Consider the following 25035-nt stretch of genomic DNA (forward strand, 5'->3'; position numbering starts at 1 on the left):
TCTAGTGTTTTCTGTACTTATGAGACTCGCAGTGTAGGGCCTTCAGTCCTATCATTTAGTCTTAACCAATCAATGCTGGCTTAATCATCAGCTAATCTGTTTCATGTTTCCTGTTTCCAGCCATTTGGGAATTAGAAAGATCTGAAATTCAAAACATTACTTGTAAGGTGGCAAGACTTTAACTTTTTCAGTGTCTGCAGAATGAATTAGCCCTATCATAGCCATTATCTTCTAATGCCAGAAAAAGTTACAGGTTTTTTTTTTAAAGGTAGTAACACTCCACAAATATGATGACGAATGCTTATAGCTGTTGTTTTTAACTGAAGATCGATGTCATGTTTCCCCTCTGCATGCAGTACTGTGAACTAATGTGTATACTTCTATATTTTTCCTTCTTTTCTCCCTTAACAATTTAAGAAAAAACTGTTTCTTCACATTTTTCCTCCTTTAAAATTATAAATCAGTACTGCCAGCAGAATCTTTTCTTAAATGGAATGTGCTTTGCTTTTACCAGGACAAACAGAATAAGGAGTAGTTTGATATTTATGCTCGATGCTAGGAAAGGAAAGCTAGATGGTGTAGATACCTCTGCCCTGTCTATATGCCTCTCACTCTTCTCTCTCCTATCTCTCTCCCAGCTCAGGAGGCTGGGGATAAGTTATGCACAGAGAAATTGTCATGCAGTATACCTCCAAAATTGTTTATTGTTATCTGTAGAAATAAACTGGGAAAGTAGCAGCCTCTTTATATTTCTCTAAAATTAAAGCTGTTAATAACGGCCTAAACTCAAAATTTGAAAGGAAATCTTGAATAATAATGCCAACCTTAAATTTGTTTAACAATTTCTTACAGACTTGCTTGAAGCAGTATTTCATTCCAAGTATCAAATAACTGTTGGAGGGGGAACTTTTTCCACCCTTGAATTAACTTTACTTCTAAATATCCTAAAAATTATTTTTTCAATCAAAGTGAAAAGTCATAAAAATATATTTAGTGTGCCCTCAGTAGTACTGGAAACCTCACTTCTTACATACATCATGCAATGTATCTGTCCCTTCATTAAACGTCAGAAGGCCAAAGTTAGATTTCTATTTCTACCCTTGCACGAGTGACCTAACTTCCCTAAGGCTGTTTCCTTATATGTAAAATTAAGGTTGTGTTTCTCACAGGGTAACTGTGATACTCAAATCGGATAAAGGCACGTAAAAAGGATGGAATTATTATTTGTCCCCTTTTTCCTTTCAGAAGGAAACATTCAGAGGGTGGAAAAAAGCAATTACTAGAGTAAAGAGCTTTGGAAGTGTGACTTGGTTATCGTCATTAATCCACACTAGGAATGCAAACTCAAATGGCCTGGGAAGTAACTTAAATGAGCAGAATTTGTAGAGGAAAGAGAAGGAGCATGGAGAGGCCTGTGATAAATGCAGGGGTGCATGCCCTGCCTTAAGACATTCAGATTCAAATTTTTTGAACACGGTCTATTATTTGGGGTTACATTTAGCCACAAGCTGTCAGTTTGCAATTCCTGCTTAGCTAATAGTTTAATTTTTGGACAAATCTTTAACTTGAAATGCTAGAAAGCAGCAGAATGAAATGACAGATTTGCCTTTCTGTCCTTGCTGAACCCACTCTGATAGAAACAGAGAAACACTAATCAGAACTAAAATGAACCAGGGGGTGGGTGGAGGTAGGGATGGACGATAAACAAGTTAAGAGAGATTTGCATCCGCAACATAGAGTAGATCTATCAGGTTAAAGAATAGGTTATAGCAATTTTCATTATTTTAGAATTAGATCTTCAGTAGTAGGACAGTTCATGGTATTAGCTGGGAAGTAACTAGTAGGTAAATATAAGTCAACATTAAAACTAATTAAATGAAGTAGGGTATTTATAAAGTAAAATATGACAATTTTATCAGTTTGTCTGTTGTATATAAGATTGTGACCCTTCATATATACCTAGGTTCTAAATTTTGAACTATGTTATAGACTGACTAATCCAATTTTTATCCCAAAGGAACAGTGGTAACATTCAAGAACAAAAATTTTGGTAGTTCTATTTTATTTTGCATAACTTAATTTTATATTACATTGGGAGTAAAAAAAAGTGTTTGAAGTGTTAAATATTGCATGGATAAACTTAAAAATTTAGAAAAATAATAATAATAATGATCCTTTAATGCCTTTTATTCAGTCTTTTATGGTCTGATAATTTGCATGATTCTATGTTCAATGTGCTTTAGACCAAGAAAATATCCTTATAAAGGTGTCCCCCTTTAAAACAGTGTAATTTTTGTTTAAGATTACACAATGACCTTAAAAATTCTCATTCCATGAAATTTACCCAACATACCCTTTTTTCAACCCTCTACCTGAATTAAAATGCTAAAGTTTTGTGTTCTTCCACTCCAGTGAACAGTGTTTCCTCTTTAATTCTAACCTTTGACCCTCTTTCACCCAACAATTGACATCTGGTCATTATTTCTTTTACTGCTTTCCACCCCCTGTTGTCAGATGGACTGTTCTGTTGTCTAAAACACTTGATAGGTGGACAGGTTTATATAATCCGAGGTGAGTTCCTGTAGAGGCTAATTGGATGTTGTCTTTTCATGCAAAAACAAAATACCCTAAAACTTGCCAGCAGTGAAGCTGTCCACCATGTTGATTTCCAAAAAAAATGCACATTTATTATCTGTGGTACTTTAAATAAAACTAACTTAGAATTTATCTCTGATTATGGATGATGGTATTCAGAGTTTCTATAAAACTAGCAAAACCTTTTAAATTAAAGGTTTATTTGTTCATTCATTATATTTTGACTCATAAGTAGAAATAGATATTTCATGAGAAATATTGCAATTTTCATTACAATTAATTGAAATTTTGATACGAAGTACACATGATGGATCTACATGCTGAAGATAATTTGCATGAGTCTAAAGAACTTGAAAACACAGTTGTTTGAAAAGAGGGTTTATCTCCCAAGTAACCAGGTAATGAACTGTTATGTTTCACTTGGTACACTAAACATCACATCAATTTTTTTTTTTTATAATTCATGAAAATAGTTAAGATACCATACCTAAAATTTCACATTAAATTGTGCCAAAAAGGAATCCTGTAGTATTTAACTATCCAAAAAGCACATTAAATGTATTCTTGCATGAAACCAGGAGAAAGTTTTACTTGATTTGCTAAACTTTGAGCCCTTAGTGCATTTGGCTTCATTTTGGCCCTTAAATGTTTTAAAAATATATTTAAAAACCACATCCATGCAGAGATTTTTTTGACATTTCATCCTAAGCTGTTTTGATGTCATCTTTGCATTCTTGTCTTTCTCTTTCCCTCCTTACCATTTGCCTTCATTTCTATTCGTTTGTTTATTCTTACACTCTGAAAGCACAGTGGAATGCTTTACAGTGTTGTGGCTAATTGAGCTTGCTAAGTGTTTATTAATGCTATGATGTCCTGCTTAGTGAAGCTAAACGGGGGTGGGGATGGGAAGGGCGGGTAGTGGGAGGTCAAGGATGGGGGTGGGAGGGTGGAGGAAGGATTATGAGGTATACCTTTAAATCCTAACTCTAATGTAGAAATAGTGAGGTTAAGATATTATTACCCCCAAAAGATTTGATGCCTACTTAGCATTCTCTGTACTTGTCACATTTTATTATCATTTAATCAAAATGGAATTATTGGATTTCTACTAAACGTGGTATACACCATATCCTTATAAAGTATAAACACTTAATCTTCTCAGCAAGTGTTAACAAGAAAGACGTTTTGAGTTTGTTTCAAATGAAATTTGTGGTATGTTGTTTTTTTCTATAGATACATATGTTAAATTAACTCTACTGAATTCCATGGGTCAAGAGATGTCCAAATGCAAGACATCCATCCGCAGAGGGCAGCCAAATCCAGTATACAAGGAAACTTTTGTTTTTCAAGTGGCCCTATTTCAACTCTCTGATGTGACACTCATACTGTCTGTGTATAACAAACGCAGCATGAAAAGAAAAGAGATGATAGGCTGGATTTCTTTAGGTCTGAACAGCTCTGGAGAAGAGGAACTCAATCACTGGACTGAAATGAAAGAGTCGAAAGGACAGCAAGTATGTAGATGGCACGCGTTGCTAGAGTCGTGATGACTAGGATTAATGAGCAATTGCAGTTCAAGGCAGCATCATTTCTGAGTACAACATTACTCTTCTTACCTAGTCACCATGGGAAGATCTATTCTTTGAAAAATCATCTTTAACATTCTACCCAAATGCTTTAAATTCTGTGGAAAGAACATCTAATACTGACATAAATGAAGAAAAGAAGTGTCTCTAGTAGAGCTTGTTTGAGAAAATGAGAAACTTTCATCTTTCTTAAACTGACAATCCTCCAGAGCTTTAAGAGCATCGTTTTGGTTTGAAGTTAATTTTACTCTAGCAAAAGAGCCAATAATTTTATGAAAAATCAAAATTATAAATGATTTTGAAAATTAGAATTTTTAGTTACAGCACCCTTTTAGGTCACCCTACATATACACAGGACATATTTTGACTGGCTCATCCCTGGTGTTCGTAATGTTCTTTAATATGAGAAAGTCATTCTCCAGTGTTGTCAATCGGATCTAATGGTGAAAGGTTTCAATCCCATTGAAAATCATTTTATTTCAGATATTTTCCCTTTGTGCACTTAGTTTTGTTGTGCCTCAGTTCTTCTCAATAGCACCAAATCTAAGTGCAAGCAAGTATTCATTTTCATAAGGGAATGTTTTCTATGTGTTATTTTAAGAAAAACTCACTTCTTCATTTGCCTCTGATTTTGCCTGATCCAAAGAGACCAAGTTACTGTACTGGTCCCTTGCAAGTCTTCTAGACAGGTTGTACTGTAGACCATGTAACTTTCTGTTGAAAGCACTTCCTGTATTCTTGTATTCCAATGTAGGAAGCTAATAGAGCAGGACTTCACTTTAAAATCTCTTTCAATGGTTGACTCTTTAAAATTGTAATAATGTGAAAATACATTTTTTACAAACTAAAAAAATATAGTGAATAAGCTGTTGAAAATTGAAAACAATTCAAGTTAAAGAAGATTTTAATCACCTGCTCTGAGTATTTAGTAACCAACACTGCATAAAGCAGGTAGCATTCAAATAAGAAACAGTTCTCTTCACTCTTACTTCAATTTGTATTTGTGATCTAAAGACTCTCCAGTTCTAAGTGTGAATCAGAGCATCATGTTAAAAACAGTTCTGAGATTCCTTAAGAAGTTTCTAGTGACTTGTGACTAGATTTTATGAGATTTACAGGTACGTTCTTCAGCGTGATGTCATCCTGTGCCTTCCATGTAAGTTAAATTTGCTCATACAGCTTGAAAGTTGTATTTGCAAAATTAGGCCTTCAATTTTTATAAATGTGAAGATTAGATTCCTCAGAACAGTGTCACAAGATCTTTATTTCCTCAGAAGTATGTAGAAGTTGTATAATGTGCTAATTTTTTTAAATGGCAAGGCATTTGTTGTTTTTATATTTAGGAACTCTGATTACCAGGAATATTATAAGCTGTTTTCTTTTTAATTTTGCTTCTTATCCAATATATAATTTTATGCATATACTTTATTAAATAGAATGTTTTATATATATGAAAATTATTTTTTTCTCTTTCTAATTTCTAGTTAAATTAGAAACGTACTATTTACCAATTACTAAAAAGCAGTATATCATTGTTCCTAGTCCCAACTAAGTACTATGTATTATTATAAGCTAGAACTTGTTATTACCATAATAACAAAACCATGCATAGATATTATTACTTCAGCTTGGCTGTACTGAAGGGCCTTAAAAGAAACCCAAAAGGACAGTGAACTCCTAATATTTTTTAGTTTAAAAAATGGCAGCTCTATGCATTCATACATATGAGTTATATGATAAAATACAAATGCCATATCAGGTGACATGGGGTTTAAGAATGTGTGTTAGAGAGTTGCATTAAAGGGAAAAATCTATTCTTTTATTATTACATTAATGAGCATTTTCCAGGGTTTTATAAATGAGTTAGGTTATAAAGTTAAAACATGAATCAAATGACAAAATATCTCATGAAAGTATTTTTAGCAACAGTTATGGAAAGAGATTGGAAGGGGGGCAGTAGATTTTACTGCGAAATTGGTTTTAGGCATTTGATGCTGCAAGTATCTTTTCTGGCTTTGAAACAACTAACTGCATTGCTAACAACTGGGATCGTCCTAATAATAAAAAGAGTTATCAGTCTTATCTGTAGCTGTAACAAAGCCTAATCAAATACATATGAGACCAGCTTGGTGCTTTCTCCTACAGCAAGGAAAAGAACACTAACTAAATGTTATTTGTTAAATCTTTCTTCAGACTATGCCCAGAATTGTGTGTGTGTGCTTGGATACATCCTTAGGGGTTTATCTGGTCTGAGTATATCAAATCCGGTATGGCCTAAAATTTAATCAACAATTTTTAAATATTTCAAGAAAGACCCTACTCCCCCCCAGCTGCCAAGTCCTCAAAGATTATGAAGTGTATGTATGTGTATCTGTATACACACACACACATGCCTATACACACAACATATATATACAATATGTATATGTGTGTGTGTGTGTATATACATATATATATGTATTTGTATCGGTGAAGGTGCCCTGGCTTTCTCAGATAACTAAATAGAAAAGCATTTATCAAGTTTATGGATTATTTTTCTCCTCCGTATGTTTACTAGAAATTATATTTGGTTTTGGGTGCTATTTGCTGCCATTCTCCTCCACACACAGCAAAATATATATCTTTTTATCCTTTGGATTGACACAGCTTAGAGTAATTACTCCCCCAAATTTGTCTGTTATTTTAGAAAAAGATTAAATAGGGCTTAAGAGACCCACTCACTCTACTGAATCTAACGTACAAGACGGTACTACTGCTGTTTTGTGTGCTTGGATTTGCATGAAAGCTTAAAGGCAAGATATTGTATCTTAGCAATTAAAGCAAATAGGGGCCCACTGGTGGGCAGCAGGTGTTGTCTGAGAAACTTGAGAAAGACAACCCACTTTCTTATTATTCTCTGAAAATCCCCTAAGTTTTATAATAAAATGAGATAGTCCAAATACAGCGACTGACTGGCATTCATGGGAGCTCCTGAGCATGGAATTACAAGTTTTATTTGTCTCCCAAATGAGCTGCAACATGTAGTTGTTTATGCTGCCCAGGAAGCAAAGTATATTTTATTTTATTTTTGTTTATTATTTATTTATTTTTTGCGGTACACGGGCTTCTCACTGTTGTGGCCTCTCCCGTTGCGGAGCACAGGCTCCGGACGCGCAGGCTCAGCGGCCATGGCTCAAGGGCCCAGCCGCTCCACGGCACGTGGGATCTTCCCGGACCGGGACACAAACCCGTGTCACCTGCATTGGCAGGCGGACTCTCAACCACTGCGCCACCAGGGAAGCCCTCAAAGTGTATTTTAAATCAGAAAAGAATTTGTTTAGTATATCCTCTTACCTTTAAGAAATTTTCTTCCGTAATCTTATGTCTTCTGTACTATTCGCGTTTTGTGTGAAATCTCTTTGCGTATTTTCTTACTGTGCATTCAGTGAATTCTCATTAATATTGTATTTAGTGACAAAAATAATAAACTGAATCACAATTTTTAAAAAAGAAAAACCAGTGAGGAAATATCTAAACTACCCTTATTAATACATACATGTTTAAGTGTAGGGCCTGGTAGGGCACTTTCATCTAGTCTAGTTCAGAAGCCCAGGGCTATATGTTAAATCATTTTCTTGATACCATCATCATTTTCACTTATCTAGTGAATCAGAAGCATAATCAATGCTTGCAAAAGGGAGGTAGAACCAGTGGGGCAAGAGTTCATAGAACTGAGGGTGTTCTTTAAGATGGAGATAGAGATCAAATGATATCGTAGTTTTTCAAGTGAACTGAGAGATAGGCTATTTGAAAGTGTAAATTTTAGATGAAACTAGAACAGCAGTCACCAACAAATTTTTCAAGGTCTCTATCCAGCTGTTAATAGCGATAACACAAATTCACTTCCATGAAATTGCCATTTGCTTACATAGACTAGATAGTCTACTCATAGAGATTTTTCTCATTGATAGCTATTATTCAGAAGTTTTCATTTTCTTTTTCCATTTTACTGTCCCCGGTTCACCCATGACCTACACTGGAGGTGGCCATCAGTGTCATTGTCACCAACCAAACTCAATATTGAGCACAAGGTTAAACATACTATGGAGCACTTTTCTTAAATTCACTTTAAAACATCATCTGTATCCACCAAAATGTCTAATAATGATGATGGTAACCGCTATAATTTAGTAAGGTCTAGCACAATAATTTATTATGTTGATTCTCACAACAGTGGTATGAGGTAAATAATATTATCAACATTTTATAGATGAAGAAACTGCAGGATAGAGGTTAAACAGACTTGCCTAAGGTCATCCAGTAAGTAAATAATAGAACTGGGATTAGAGCCCACATATAAATTACTCTAAAACCTATATTATACATATTGCAATTGCATCCCTCTTTACTAGTTGCAAGAAAAAACAGGACAACATTATATTCATCAGTAATCCCACCCACTTTAATTGGATGGCAGCACTAGAAAAAGAGAAGGAAAAAACAGAGCTTGGGAAAGAGAAATACAAGGCAAAGAAGAAAAGAAGATTAGAGGGGTTTTTTGTCTTCTGGGGACACAAATGGTACTTTTGTGTCATACTTTGTAGATGACATATTTTCAAAGACTTGGGGATTAATTTACTCTGCCAGTTTACCCTATACTTACTCATATTCTGAAAGTGTATTAATCAATTTGTTCTCTTCCTTGTCCACTGTTGGGAATCCAAAATATTTTAATTGTACATGATCCCCTTTCTACCCTACGAAGTGGATAGCCTGTGTCCATGAACACATATCTTGCCAATACCAGTGGTGAAAGGAAAGACTTGTCTTCCTCTGCACTCTGACTGCAATTTAAGTTGCTTCTCTACCCTTTCTTAAGGTTTAACTGGATTACAGCTAATTTTATTACATATGTCTCTCCCCTCAGTAGTACTTAATGCTTTATCTTGTTATCTTTATGTGCCCCTTGTTCATACTAGGCACACTATAAATATTGACTAAGCTAAATTCCCTACGGAGGAAATCAATAATACTGTTATATGTCTCAATATTTATGAATCTTATGCATGGATTTATTTATGTCTTCATTAGTACCTACTATGTACCATGTATTTTTCTAAGTGCTACAAATGCAGAGATAACAAATTGGGTAGACAAAGTCTTTGCCCTAATGGAGCTTGCATGCTAAGGTGGGGATAGCCACAGGATGATATAACTTTAGCACAGCAGTACAATGTGGAGTTCAGAAAAATCTTCCTGGAGAAAAGAACCCCCGGGTTGGGTCTTAGAGAATAAATACAGATTAGGCTCCCATCAAGGAACTTATTCTCTCCAAGGGCAAAATTTAAAACAGTGGTTCCCAAATTATAGTGTGTTTAAGAATTATTTTGAGAGCTTAATTTGTATTCCAAAGCCCCACCTCCAGACATTCTATTTCATTTGGTCTGGAGTGGAGCCCAAGAATCTACATTTTATTAAGCTCCCCAGGAAATTCTGTCTGTGAGGCACTGGTATAGAATATTGAGCTCATTATATAGAATTATTGGCAGCTGTCTAACCATAGATTAGTTCTTGAAGTGTGATAGTGATAAAGAAGAGCAAGATTAAGACTAGGATTAGTGCTGGTGTGTGTGTGTGTGTGTGTGTGTGTGTGTGTGTGTGTGTGTGCTGCCTTAAAGAGAAAGATATTTAATGAGAAATTAAAAGTGATACTTAATTATGAGCTCCTGTGCATTCACATTCAAGATAACTTTTTCTAAGTGTTTCATGGTATAATAAATAAATTCTATTATGTTAGTTTTATGATTCCTGAAAATTACTTTGGATTATTTTCAAATATTTCCTTCCAAACTGTCTTTACAATGATAGACACAAGGCAAAGAGAGAGTCTGAGGAAGGTGTTTACCTAGTACATATGTCAATATTCTAAATGAAATAAGGCTGACCTTTAAGTATGTATAGTGGCAGCCATAAGTGGTGGCATTTTTCATTCTTGTGTATAGTAAGCTTTCTTGTCTTTTGTCATCATCCTGAATGGCTTCATTGTCATTACACTCATGAGATGAACCTCATTCCTGTACTCATTCCTGGATTCTTCACTAGAAATAGCAGTGTTTCTATCACTTCTGCTCTGATCTCTATTTCCTTGATTGCTTGGCTCTTTCTTAGGGTCTTTTATTTCAAATAACAAGTTAATACAGCAGCCTCAAGTCCTCCTTTTTCTCTAAAAATAAATGCCGTATATAGGTTCATCTGAGTTCCTATTTCCCCTCATTTATAATGTAGGCATACCTCCTTCTCTGGTGTAATATTTTGCATGAATGTATTTTACATTTTGAAAGTATTTTTCCCAACAAATATCTGTGATTAACCCACTGAAAAATGAGGTGATTTGAATTTTGAAATAATATGGTATGGAATTAGGCTGTTTTGTGACTGCTGCTGTATCATTGTGTTTGGTCCGATTATAGCTTGAAATCTGGTTAACATAATCTTAACGTGAAAGAGTTTGATAAACTTGAATTATTAGTCCATTATCAAAAATGAATGTAAGACTCTTGCTTTATTCTCCCCCTAATAGACAAGTATGTATCTTGCTTAAAATGTTCCTTCTTTCTTCCTCCCACACTTTTTTCCCCAGTCCTATTCATGTACATTCACACTGGAATTCTGAGTTCATCACAGCTGCATAATTCCTAACAAAAAGTGATACCCTGACTTTTTTCATTTTAATCATATGTGCTGGATAGTAGAGAGGACTGGATAGGTTTTCTCAGAGACTAGAGAGAGAGCAAAGCATGACCCTCTTTAGTCATTAAGTTTGTTGTATCTCTTGTGATGGTTGCTATTGTTGTTGTGCACCTAATCTTGAATAGTGTGAAGTTCCCTAATATCATGCTGTATGGGCTGGGAGCAGAGAAGGAAATTTGATTATTAATCTAACAAAAATATGGCATAATTTTATTGTACATAAAATTAGTACATAAAAATTTCTAAATAATTAATTATGAGAACAAAGTCACTGATGTGGCAGTAGTTTTGCAAGATGTTTGACGTTATTTCAATGTCATTTTGACAGTCTGCATCTCAAATTGTCCTATTATTTCAGGGTCCTTTTTCACTCTTTTTTTATTATTCTGATGACTGTTTGATATTTGAGTTTGTCTTTTAAATATTCAAGACTATTTTTAAAAGAAAAAACCTAACACCTTTCTGTTTCTTCCTTTAACATGTGATCTCTCACCTGACACTTTTTGTGATTAAAATGAATACGCAACAGATGAAATATAATACTCTATTATACACTGAAAAAATAATTATCTGAAATTTGTTTATATATTCAGGTATTGCTTGAATGCTTATTTCCATAAATCTAAGCGGTTAATATTAAATATGGCTATTGTATTCAATGAGAAAATTTTTTTCCCTTATCTCTGAGATTTATTGTCTCTCTTGGCTTTTACCTCTGGTTGAAGGCTGTGAACCTCTTGCCAGCACTTCATCTGTCAATTTCTGAGTGTGCTCACCTCCTCCAGATGGTATTATTTTCGGTAACAACCAAACCTTTTATACCCTCAGGGTTGGTCCTTACCAGTGATTCCTGTTCATAACCCCCATTAATGTTGATGAAAGTAATACATAAGCACCAGTAGAAGAAAAGACCCCTAAAGTGTAAAGGATCAATATCTTAGCACTCTGGTATAAGATGACCCCGTTAATACCTCAGTATGATTTCAGTCGTAATGGAGTGGAAGCCAACTTCTTGGAAATGAGATTTTAGATCATTATATCGTAAATTCTCTCCTTTTGGTCTTCTCTCTTCCTCCTCTAGCTTGAACATTCTTTTTATTTTAAATTTTGTGAGAAAGCCTTTTCTAAATTCCTGGTTTTAAAATTGTTCATGTTGACTTAACTGGGCACTTTCATAATTAAAAAGGAAAACTGAAGTAGATAGTGTCATTGGAAGGCTTTGGGCAGGGAGGGTGCTTGTTCTTGTTCGGGCATTCTGTTTGCATAAATATTGAGAATATTTACAACATTCTATAATTATGTCGCATTTGTTTTGTGAGGGGATACCAGGGTAGCTTTTACATATAAATTGGCTCTCTTAGTATTTACGTATATTTAAACAGTCCTTTGAAACACAGCTAGGAAATAATGGTGACATTTCCAACAGTATTTTGCAATTATAAATATTACTTTAAATTTACTCAGAAAATGTCCAGTAGTAGCTTGCATTACAAAATTAATTTATAATGTTTCTACATAATTTTATTGAGATTAGTTTTCTTTTTTGTGGTGAAAATAATATAGTGGCAACAATTTTGAGGAATCTTTAAAGCAGTCACAGAGGGGATAGCCAAACTTTGGCTGGATTTTTACTAGAATTTTGAAATAAGAAAATGTATCAATATTACTTTTCAGTTCAATTAGTCTTGATGAGAAACAGTTATTATATGGGCTTTAAGGGTCTTGATAAATGTTGGCATCTGTTCTTTTTCTAAAACTCATGATGGTCATCACTGCTCAGTACTCTTACATTGTGTTTTATTTGTCAAAATAATGTAATTTTTATGGAAAACTCAATTAGTGGAATCTTTTATTCAGTATTCCCTTATTTTCTTCTTTCCTTCTTCCTTTCCTCTTTCTTTCTTTCTTTTTGAGGCAAGAAGCTTAATAGTGTAGTTTCTACAGAGCTTTCTTACTTATTTTTCTAATAATGTATATAACAGCGTGATGAAGTTTAAATGCTCTATGAGCAAAATACTCTATTAAACAACCTGAAGAAATGCACTGCTGATTAACATTTCCTTTGGTCTTAAATTGTCTCCAGATATTTTCTAGTGATTCTATACCATTAATGGATCTTACTAATATAGCGTCTGTGTGGTTATCAACAGTGTTGTATTATTGTCACATATAAATTTGCATTTTTGATTAAAAATATAAACAGATGTGTGTGTGAAACAACCCATTTTATAGAATGAGCATATATCTAACCATTTTCATGTAATTGAAAATGTGCTGTATGTTGCATTTTTTTCTCACGTCCACTTTTCTACTATCTATACACCGATTGTCTCGGTGCCTTTTTCCTTTTGTATAATTGTATTACTTAAAGATATTGCTGACCTCTGTGTAAACAATGTAAAAACCGTTAAAATTATTAATCCAAGGAGATTTTAATGGCAGTTTAATTTTCCAGAGAATAAATTTTTGTGTGGGTTACAAGTTACTTTTCTTCACCTTTCTGTAAGAAATCTCTTTACATTTTAGTGCTCGTTTGGAATTGGTAAGCATCTGACTTTGATGATGATGATACACAAAAATCAGCCTGAATTCTTATCGACAAATAAGTGCTACTGTGACTGTTACACAAAATAAAATAATGTCAGTTCCATAAGCAGATATCAAGTGGATATATGTAGATGTTATTCAGATCTTGAGTTTGAAAGGAATCTTATTTAAATGTGCTATAAAATATTGCTATCAAAATGTTTGGGTCATATTATTTTCTTTAATTCTAAGTCAAATCTGACATGCAAAGAAAATAGACTACAAACAAATTTAAACATTTTAAAATAATCTCCTTTAAAGTTTTCAAATCAGGAATAAAACTAAGTAGCTTTAAAGTGATCATAGTATCTTTAGCTACAGTATGCATACATATACACTGTTATCTAGCCTGCTCTTTCATTTAATGTGAACTTGTCATAATTCATATGAGTATTGTCATTCTGTTTAACAAAATCATTTTCTATTTGGCAAGAGTAGTTTGTTGATTTTTAATTCTTTTTTAATTAGGTAGTTATTGTATGTTTCCCAAAGACCTTGAATTTAGATGTTTTTCATATTTCATTCCCTTGTCCATTTTATTTCCAGCAACAAAGACTTATAAGAACAGACTTTAACAAGTACTGTTTTCCATATTCAAAAGAGTTTAAACTTTTAGTGCTCTAAAACTGACAGAAATTAAAGTTGCTACATTAACCTCTGAGTGTCTTTGAATCCTTAGTTCCATAACCTAACCAGAAGGCTTTTAAGTTAATTTTTTAGAGTAGAACACCAGTGCCCAATTGGTCTGGTTTAGGGTTTTTCTTTTTAAAAGAGTCATCGTTACTTAAACACAAGGAAAACATGAAACACTTCTGCTTAAAATAAATGGACTCATAATCTCCAACTAAGTTTACAGAACTTGTATCCCTTCCCAGTACGTGCTGCTGCATTCCCCCCTTCCCCCATGTTGGGCTTCCATTATTAAGACATTTAAGGTTGAAGAAGGAAAAATAATAGACTTGCTTATGAGTTTACCGCAAAAAAAGTCATATTCGTCTGGGTCATGGCTTGTCTTTCACAGAATTACAATTGATATAAAATGAAATTCCAGCAGAAAATAGGCACATCTGCATTGCAACAAGCAAATCAATAAATTATCATTTTTTGTTACAGAGAGATTTAGTTATTCATCATACCATGTTACATACTTAAGATTAAGTTTTAATTGTAAATTGACTATAACTCCTTTGATCTTCAATATACAAAGTAATATTTAAGTCAATTTTTTTCTTTCCATAGGTTATCAAAATATTCCATGATGTTTCCCATTTGAAAATAGTCATTTCCAATTCAAAAATAAAAGGTCTCAGTAAAATATGTGAAGTATTTTGTTTGAATAGTACTTTATAATGAAATATACCTATTTGTAGGGCAGGAATAGCGACGTAGAGGTGGAGAACGGACATGTGGACACGGCGGGAAGGGGAGGGCGGGACGAACAGGGAGATTAGGTTTGACATAAACACACCATGTGTAAAATAGATAGCTAGTGGGAACCTGCTGTATAGCACAGGGAGCTCAGCCCGGTGCTCTGTGACGACCTAGATGTGGGGGGAGGAGGGGAGTGGGGGGCCCAAAGGGAGGGGATATATGTAGACATACAGCTGATTCACTTCATCGTACAGCAGAAACTAGCACAACATTGTAAAGCAATTTTACTCCAATAAAAAGAAATTAATGCATATATTAGAAAAAATAATAATAGTATAATACACTAAAGGCTTCTACATAAGTAAATGCCAAATAAATGGGAACAAATTTTAGAAGGATCTCACAAACTCAATGAGTAAAAGGAAAAAAATGAGAGCATATTCTCAGTTGACGTAAGGAAATATATCAAAGGGGAAACTTTCCAAACAGTACTTTTAATACTCTTAATATACCCACTCTACTGAAATTCATGTTTTCTCTTCTTCTTGGTCATATGGCTAGCTTACTTTTTCTTGGCCTCCCTTAAAGTTAGGTATGGCCGTGTGACTGAGCTCAACCAATGGAATATGAGCAGAAGGTGATGTGCACCAATTTCGAGGAGGCTTTTTAAGAAACAATTTTGTGCTCTCCACGCCTTCTTTCCCTTTCCACTGGCTGGAAGCGGAGGAAAATGAAAGCCGAGGGAATGGCAGAACCATGAGTTGGAAAGATCCTGGGTCACTGAGTCACATCACAGAAAAGAGACAACCAGATATATTTGCCTTGGGACATTAGCATAAATGAGAAGAAAAACTTCTATTGTATTTGAACCATACACATTTTAGACTCATTTGTTACTGCAAACAGTTGAAACTAAAACAAATATTGGGACCTTACAGTGGGTGTTCTGTGTGAGGATGAAAACCTTCAATACGGTACATTGGTTTAGCAGCCGAGCAGCCAGCAGAGAGGAAATAGATACAGCAGGCTGAAAAACTGTAATTCATTATGCAGCAGGAATACGAGTTTTACTTGGAAGGGGGTCTGTGTGACTGCTGAACCTGTAGTTTAGGGGAATTGGACAGAAGAGACAGAGTAACAGTGTGTTTGAGATTTTTTGTTGTTAAAAGATATTACAAGAAAGCAGTCAACTCAGGCTATAAATAAATGGTCTTCCAGCAGAGACTGAAGGGAATGGAGAGGGCCCGGAGATAAAGTCCCTTAGGGGTTTGAAAAGTCTGCTGCTTCTGAACCCCAAATGTTAAGATTAGACTAAAACGGGTCTTGAGTTAAAAAGACCCATTAAATCTGCACAAGAAAACAAAAGGACTCAACCATGTGGCAAAGTTCAAAATTTTCAAAACAATGCCTCATTTCAAAGAAAAGGTAAACTTACATGCTCATGAAGCAATCTATGAAAGTTGTATAGCCCCCAAGAAGGAAATAATTCTCAATGCTTGCTTCCAGTGAAACCATAGCATGAGAGGGAAAAGGAAAACCTTCCCAGAAGTCAAAGCAGGGAACCACTGAGAATGATGGATGAGGGAGTTTCTCTTAGAGAAGAAGCCCAGAGCAAATCACAACTCCTCTACCAGGAGGGAAGTAGGTGTTTTCACTGCTATGAATCAATGACTGCTGTGTGTTTCTCATTGTTCCCCTTTTCAAATGAGAATTTTAATTGCAGTTATCCACTTCCAGCTCCACATTGTATATTTGGTGGAAGTTGGGGGTGGGTAACTTGTCTTTAAATTCCCAGATCCCTGGATTTGATGGGAAGGAGAGCGCATCACCAGAGATATGGGACTTTGAAAGGACTGCAGTAACTGGGTGGAACTTGAGGTTGTCTCCCTTAGGGAGAATGTAAGCTATTTAACAAACTCTTTGTTCTCCTCTTCCTCAACACGCACTAGACTACATTTTCAGCCTCTCTTGCAAATGTTTGTGGCTATGTGACTGAGTTCTAGCCACCTGGAATTTGAGGGGAAGTATACATGTCATTTCTAGGCCGAATGCCTCCTTCATCATCTCTTTCCCCATCCATTAGCTGATTACGAGTGCCCGAGGGGATGGTGGAGCGCAGGACGAAAGGAGCCTAGGTTCTTGAACCACTGCTTGGAGATCATCTTCCTACCAGCCATCTTCCTGTGTTACATGAGCAAGAAATAAACATCTGTGTTTGTGAGCTGTTATATCAATTACGTTTCAGGCCTATTTTATTCCTGCAGCACCTACCTTACACTAACAGGTAAGCTCATGGGTTCCAAGCTAGCAGCTGAGAGAAGTCTGGATGTCACCATTGCCAAAAAGACAAAACTTCCATACGATGCGAGGAAGGACAGTATCTGACAGCTGATTGTTCAGGGGCCAAAGCCAAGGAATGAGGTAGGTCTCAGGAGCACTGCCTGCCAGCACTACCTGAAGAGATTATTTTGAGGAACAGGTTTTAAGGCTACTGGAGCGATTCAAATTACTTGTCTCTCCAGCTTGACCAGAGAAGCGGGTTTAAACTATGACCCAAGAGATGAGATGAGGTGATGGGTGGAAAGCGTAAAACCTAGGCATCAAACCTAGAGACAGAACTGAGGCAGTAAGAACATTGGAGGACCACAGGGTAAGGGAGAGGAGGAGATCGAGCTGGAACAGATAACTCAGCAGAGTTAAGGCAAGGACACCAGAAAACATTATGAGGGATGAGATGAGAGCCAGATTGTTAAAAACAACCAAAAAAACACCTTGAATCCAGTTCAGAGACTTTTAGACTTGAGATAAGGTTTAGAGTACATGAGTGAGTTTTAAGAACTGTCGTCGAATAGGGGATCAGTTAGGAAGCTATTCTTAGAATCCAGATGTTTTACAAACGTTAAATAACTAGACATGAGGTGATACCAGCAGCTTAGCTTAGGGGGGTGGAGAATGTTTTTTAAAAATGAGGTTGAAAAAAAAAACCTTTTTTTTTTTTCCAGTGAGGTTGGTGGGACTTCCCTGGTGGTCCAGTGGTTAAGACTCGGAGCTCCCAATGCAGGGGGCCCAGGTTCGATCCCTGGTCAGGGAACTAGATCCCACGTGCGTGCCCACAACTAAGAGTTCACATGTCGCAACTAAGAGTCCACATGCCTCAACTAAGACCTGGCATGCTGCAACTAAAAACCCCAGGCAGCAGCTAAGGATCCTGCATGCCGCAACGAGAATCCCGCGTGCCGCAACTAGGACCCGGCGCAGCCAAATAAGTAAATAAATATTTTTTTAAACATGAGATTGGTGAGGGAATTCCCTGGCGGTCCAGTGGTTAGGACTCGGTGCTTTCATTTCCTAGGGACTGGGTTCAATCCCCGGTCAGGGAACTAAGGTCCTGTAAGCCACAGGGCGTGGCCAAAAAAATAATAATAATAAAATCGGTAAGACACTGTTGTTTAAGGAAAGGTCTCTGGGACTTGATGACTAATTGAAAGTGGTGATGGGGGTAGTGCTTGAGAGAGGATGGAATTAAATAGAGTGATTTTTGAGGAGCAGGTGAGTGAGGAGTGGGACCACCAAATAAAGGAGTCCAGAAAAGAAGCTGGGTTTATAAGGGTTGGTTTCAGCTATGTTGACTTTCAAATGACATTCTGTGGGAAATGTCCATGAATTGGAAATGAAGGACTAAAATTTAGGAAAAAGATACAGACTGAAATGTGTCTTGGGTCTCGTGCAAAGCCGTAAAGTGATTAAGTCACAGGAGTCAAGAGCTGACCCATCCTCTCACTAGAATGTGAGTCCTGTGGTGACAGAAACTATTCATTTGGTTCACAACTGTATCCCCAGTGCCTAGAACAGTGTCTAGGGCATAACTGATATTAATGAACCTCTGACTGAGGTTTGAAATCTTGAGAAGTATGGGTGGGAGGATTCTTTGGTGTTTTCTATTTTTGTTTTTTGTCTCGTTTTGGTAATTATTTCAGTTGAATAGAATTATCCAGAAAGGTGCTATTTAATGTGTGAAATTTACCAAAGCAAGAAAAATATACAGGGCTTCCTGCCGATGCAGGGGACACGGGTTCGTGCCCCGGTCCGGGAAGATCCCACATGCCACAGAGCAGCTGGGCCCGTGAGCCATGGCCGCTGAGCCTGCGTGTCCGGAGCCTGTGCTACGCAACGGGAGAGGCCACAACAGTGAGAGGCCCGCGTACCGCAAAAAAAAAAACAAAAAAAAAACAAATACATTTTAGAAATATTTCCTAGTACCTGAAATGAAAAAATTTCTTGTCTAACCATGAAATTTGATTTATGAAGCCCCATGGCATCTGTGATCTCTGGTTCATTAGTTGATAAAAATTCCATTTCTGACATAGTTATAATTGTTAATGGGAAAACAATATTAAGCTAATACTAAGCTTATTAATATTTTAAATACACTTTATTTTAAGACAGCTTTATGGGGAGGATAAATAAGGAATTTGGGGTTAACATATACACACCACTATATATAAAATAGATAATCAACAAGGACCAACTGTATAGCACAGGGAACTCTACTCAATATTCTGTAATAACCTATATGGGAAAAGAATCTGAAAAAAGAGTGGATGTATGTATAAGTGAATCACTTAGCTGCATACCTGGAACTAACACAACACTGTAAATCAACTATAATCCAATACAAAATAAAAATTAAATTAAAAAAAGAAAAATTAAAGAGACACCCAAAAAAACAACAGTTTTAGATTTACAGAAAAAGAATAACACGATAATACAGAGTTCCCACATACCCTGCACCCTGTTTCCCCTATTACTAACATCTTACATCAGTGTGGCACATTTGTTACAATTACTGAACCCATATTGATACATTACAGTTAACTGGAGTTCATCATTTAATCAGATTTCCTTAGTTTCCACTTAATGTCCTTTCCTGATCCAGGACACCACACTACATTTAGTCATCCTGTCAGTTTCTCAGACTTCCCTTGTTTTTGACGACCTTGACAGTTTCAAGTAGTACTGGTGAGGCATTGTGTAGAACGTCCCTCAGTTTGGGCATTGTCGAATGTTTTTCTCGCGAGTAAACTGAGGGTATGGGTTTTCAGGAGGAAGACCACAGAGGTAAAGTGCCATTTTCAGGGCATCTTATCAAGGGTGCATACTATCCACACGCGTTATCACTGTTGATGCTGACTTTTGATCACCTGGCCAAGGCAGTGTTTGTCAGATTTCTCCAATATAATTCTCCAAATGTAAAGTTATTCTTTTTTCCCTTTGTATACTGTACTCTTTGGAAGGAAGTCACTATGCACCAACACTTAAGGAGTTGTGCTCCACCTTCTTGAAGGCAGGGTATCTACGTAAATTATTTGGAATTCTGCACAGATTTGTTCTCTTCTCCCATTTATTCAATCATTTAATATCAGTATAGACTCACAGATATCTTATACTCTGGGTATATACTACTATATTTATTGTGTTGTTCAAAATGTTCTAGCTTTGGCAATTGGGAACTCTTTCATTTGGCTCCGGTGTCCTTTTGACATACCTCCTTCATTGTAGGTGCATTATTTGCTTCCCTTCCCTTCCTTCCTTCCTTCCTTCTTTCCTTTCTTTCTTTCATTCTTTCTTTTTTTCATCCTCTTGTCCTCTCTTTCTTTCTAGTACTTCCTTACTTTCTGGCACTGTAGAGATGCTCCAAGCTCAGCTCATCTTGTACATTTCTGGCCCCAGTCCTAGAATCAGCCATTTCTCCAAGAAGTCTCTGTTCCTGTTATTAGGGAAAGGTATCAGAAACAAATATCTGAGCACTAGGTATGCTTGTTGCTCCTGGGGTATCATTGGTTCCAGGCCCTCTCAGCTGGCGGGAAATATATAATGTGTATACTAACCTGTGTATACATATATCTACAAATGTGTGTATTTAACAATCTGTATCTATATTAAGCTAAACATGAGTTCATACTGCCTTCAACTCTAACCCATTACCACATGGATCATTCTAGCCTCCTCTTCTTGCTTGTCTGTAAAATCCCATTCCAGCAGCGAGCATTCGCCATCCCTTTGCTGGATCTTTTCAATTCCAGTATACATGTACAGCGTTAAACCATACCCCATGAGTAACAACTGTATCAACTAGGGAATAGTACAGTTTCTTTTGCCTTTATTCTTTCTTACAAATTCCTCCCATTTTCAAAGCTGCTTAGGTGAGCACATTTCCCTACTCCCTTCAGTGAGGTTGTCTTATATATTCATAATACAGTTGGATCATTTTATTACGCCCTGCATTCCATCCTGGGGTTCCTTGACTTCCTAAATAAGTTTTAAATATTTTCATACATTAAGGTTCATTCTTTGTTTTAAACTTCTATAGGTTTTAATAAATGCAGTGTCACGTATCCACCATTATGGTACCATAGAGAATAGTTTCACCACCCTAAACGAACACAAATTCTGTGTTTATTCAACCCTCTCCTTCAAGCTCAAGCAATTACTGATCCTTTTACAATCATTTTGGAGGGGGGCCTCTTTTTAGAGTGTCATATAATTGAAATAATATTGTATATATCCTCTTCAAACTGGCTTCTTTCACTTAGCAATATGCGTTAAAAAACCATCTATGTCTTGTCATGACTTGATAGCTCGTTTTTTGTTTTTTTGTTTTTTTTTTTTGCGGTACGCCGGCCTCTCACTGTTGTGGCCTCTCCCGTTGCGGAGCACAGGCTCCGGACGCGCAGGCTCAGCGGCCATGGCTCACGGGCCCAGCCGCTCCGCGGCATGTGGGATCTTCCCGGACCGGGGCACGAACCCGTGTCCCCTGCATCGGCAGGCGAACTCTCAACCACTGCGCCACCAGGGAAGCCCGATAGCTCGTATTTTTTTTATCATTGGCTATTATTTCATTGTATGGATATACTATTGTTTATACATTCACCTTTTGAAACACATCTTGGTTGCTTCCGGTTTTTGTCAACTTTAAATAAGCCTGCTACAAACGTTTATGTGCAGGTTTTTGTGTGGACATAAATTTTCAAACTAAAACTGCGTAAATATCTAAGCATACAATTGTTGCACTGTATGTTAACACCATGTTTGGCTTTGTAAGAAACCGCCAAACTGTCTTCCAAAGTGTCTGTAGCATTTTGCATTCCCACCAGCAATGAATGAAACTTCCTGTTGCTCCACACCATTGCAAGCAATTGGTAGTTTTTTGGATTTTAGTCGTTCTAATAGGTATGGAGTGGTATCTCACTGTTGTTTTAATTTGCAATTCCCTACAGATGGGGTATATGGTTTCCATCTGTACATTTTCTTTGATGAAGTATCTGTTCAGATCTTTGCCCATTTTTAAACTGGTTGGTTTGTTTTCTTAATGCTGAATTTTAAGGGTTCTGTGTATATTTTGCATACAAATCCTTTATCAGATAATAAGTTTTGCAAATTTTTCCTCCCAGTCTGTGGCATGTCTTTTCATTCTCTTAACATTGTCTTTCACAGAGCAGAAGTATTTAATTTTAAAAAAGTTAAACTTATCTATTTTTTTCTTCATGGATTATGCTTTCAGTTGTGTATCTAAAAGCTTTTTGCCAAATCCATGGTTACCTTGATTTTCTCCTTTATTTTCTTCTAGAAGTTTTATAGTTTTGCCTTTTACATTTGTATCTATGATGCATTTTGAGTAAAAAAAAATTGAAAGGTATATGATATGTGTTTTTTGTTTGTTTGTTTTTGCATTTGGGTGTACAATTATTCTACCACCATTTGTGGAAAAGTCTATCCTTTCTCCATTGAATTGCCTTTGCTCCTTTGTCAAAGATGAGTTGACTGTATTAGTATGGGCTTATTTCTGGGCTCTGTTCTTTTCCATTGATCTGTGTGTCCATTCTTTCACAAATACCATGCTGTCTTGATTAGTGTAGCCTTGTAATAAGTCTTGATAATTGGGTATTGTGAGTACTCTTATCTTTGTTCTTCTTTAGTACTGTGTTGGTTATTCTAGGTATTTTGCCTTTCAGTATAAACTTTAATGTTAGTTTGTCGCTATCTACAAAATAGTTCATTGCAATTTTGATTGGAATTGGGTTGAATCCTAAGATCAACTTGGGAAAAATTGACATCTTCATAATATTGAATCTTTTAATTCAGGAAGACAAAATATTTCTTCATTTATTTAGATCTTTAGATGATTTCTTTCACCAGAACTTTATAACTTTCCATATACAGCTCCTGTACATACTTCGGTAGGTTTATACCTAATTTTTTTTTTTTTTTTTGCCACACCATGCGACATGCAGGATCTTAATTCCCAGACCAGGGATCAAACCCCTGCCCCCTGCACTGGAAGCATGGCTTCTTAACCTCTGAACTGCCAGGGAAGTCCCTAATACTTCTTTTCTTTTTAGTGCTATTATAAACGGCATTGTCTTTTTAATTTCAAATTCCAGTTGTTCATTATTCGTATGTTGGAAAGCAATTGACTTGTATATTAATCTTGTGCCCTGTGACCTTTCTATACTCACTTAGTAGTTTCAAGAGTTTTTGTTGTTGTTAATTCTTTGGGATTTTCTACATAGACAATCATGTCATCTGCAAACAAAGGCAGTTTTCTTTCTTTCTTCCCAATGTGTATATCTTATTTCTTTTTCTTTACATATTGTCTGGGACTTCCAGTAAAATGTTGAGTAGGAGTGGTGACAGAGGACACCATTGCCTTGTTCTCCATCTTAGGGAGACATTGTCTGGTCTCTCACCATTAAGGATGTTAGGCTGTAGGGTTTTTGTAGATATTCTTTATCAGTTTGAGGAAGTTCTCCTTTGCCCCTAGTATGCTGAGAGTTTTTATCATGAATAGGTTTGAATTTTGTCGAATGCTTTTTCTGCATTAATTGACACTGATCACATGATTCTTCCTTAGCCTGTTTAAGTAGTAGATTACATTGGTTAATTTTCTAATGTTGATCCAGCCTTGCATATCTGGAACAAATATCACTTGGGCATGGTGTATAATTCTTGTTATATATTGTTGTATTCAATTTGCTAAGATTTTGTGGAGCATTTTTGCATCTATGTTATAACAAATACTGGTCTGTAGATTCGTTCTTTGTAATGTCCTTATCTAGTTTTTGTATTGGGGTAATGTCAGGTTCATAAATGTTTGTTAAAGTTCATCTGTGAAACCATCTGCGCCTGGTGCTTTCTTTTTTGAAGGTTGTAAGTTACTGCTTTGATTTTTGAACAGATTAAGCCCTATTCAGATCATCATAGAAACACACATCTTTTTGTGTGTTTTGGTACTTTGTGTCTTTCAAGGAATTTGCCCATTTCATCTAAATTATCACATTTGTGGGCACAGAGTTGTTAATGATATTCCATTATTATCCATTTAATGTGCATGCGATCTATAGGGATACCCCTTCTTTCATGTCTGGTATTAGTAATCTGTGTCTTCTTTTTTGTTGTTGTTCCTGTACTAGCCTGGCCTAGAAGTGTATCAACGTCATTAACATTTTATGAGACCATCTTCTGGTTTTGTTGATTTTCTCTGTTGATTTCTTGTTTTCAGTTTCCTAGGTTTCAGCTCAATTTTTATTGTTTCTTTCATTCTGCCTGCTTTAATTTTAAATTGGTCTTTTTTCTCTAGTTTCCTAAGGTCCACTTAGATGATTGGTTTTAGAACTGTCTTCTTTTCTAATATATGCATTTAAAGCTGTAAATTTTCCTTTAAGCAATGCTTTTGCTGTATCCCACAAATTTTGATAAATTATATTTTTTATTTTCATTTAGTTTAAATACTTTTAAAATTTCTCTTGAGATGTCTCCTTTGTCGTATGTGTTATTTGGAAGCATGTTATTTAATTTCCAAATCAAGAAATGTAGTTGATTTTTACTTTGTTCAGCTTTTTCTTATTTTAAGGATATAAGTGACAATTTCCAAGCTCTATATGTTAAAGCTGAAACCAGAAGTCCTTGGAAAGGTTTGTAACCACTTGAGCTTATTTTCTCAGTTGGAGATATGACTTACTGCTGGGCTACACCCCACAGGCCTATAAGGCCTGTGCTTGCCCCAGCTTTGAGACCAAAGAAAGAGCCCAGAGTCAGCAACAGAGACATCAGTCGTTTAATGGATGGGGGAGCTTACACTTCTGAGGACAGGCAGGAGGGCATGGTGGCA

At 36.0% G+C, this 25035-nt stretch overlaps 1 protein-coding gene across 3 annotated transcripts in view; it reads left to right on the forward strand.

Moving 5' to 3' along the window:
- SYT14 (synaptotagmin 14) overlaps nucleotides 1-25035 on the forward strand; it is a 244933-nt gene extending 219898 nt beyond the window's left edge. For all 3 annotated transcript variants that reach the window (XM_022593470.2, XM_089909307.1, XM_089909303.1), the window contains one exon: nucleotides 3829-25035. In XM_022593470.2, the coding sequence (XP_022449178.1) occupies nucleotides 3829-4142 (314 nt within the window). In that variant the 3' untranslated portion in view covers nucleotides 4143-25035. The remainder of the gene's footprint in view (nucleotides 1-3828) is intronic.

Source organism: Delphinapterus leucas, chromosome 1 (genome assembly GCF_059928025.1).
Source record: "Delphinapterus leucas isolate spDelLeu-1000000601 "Yukka" chromosome 1, BTC_Dleu_Yukka2, whole genome shotgun sequence".
Lineage (NCBI taxonomy): Eukaryota > Metazoa > Chordata > Mammalia > Artiodactyla > Monodontidae > Delphinapterus > Delphinapterus leucas.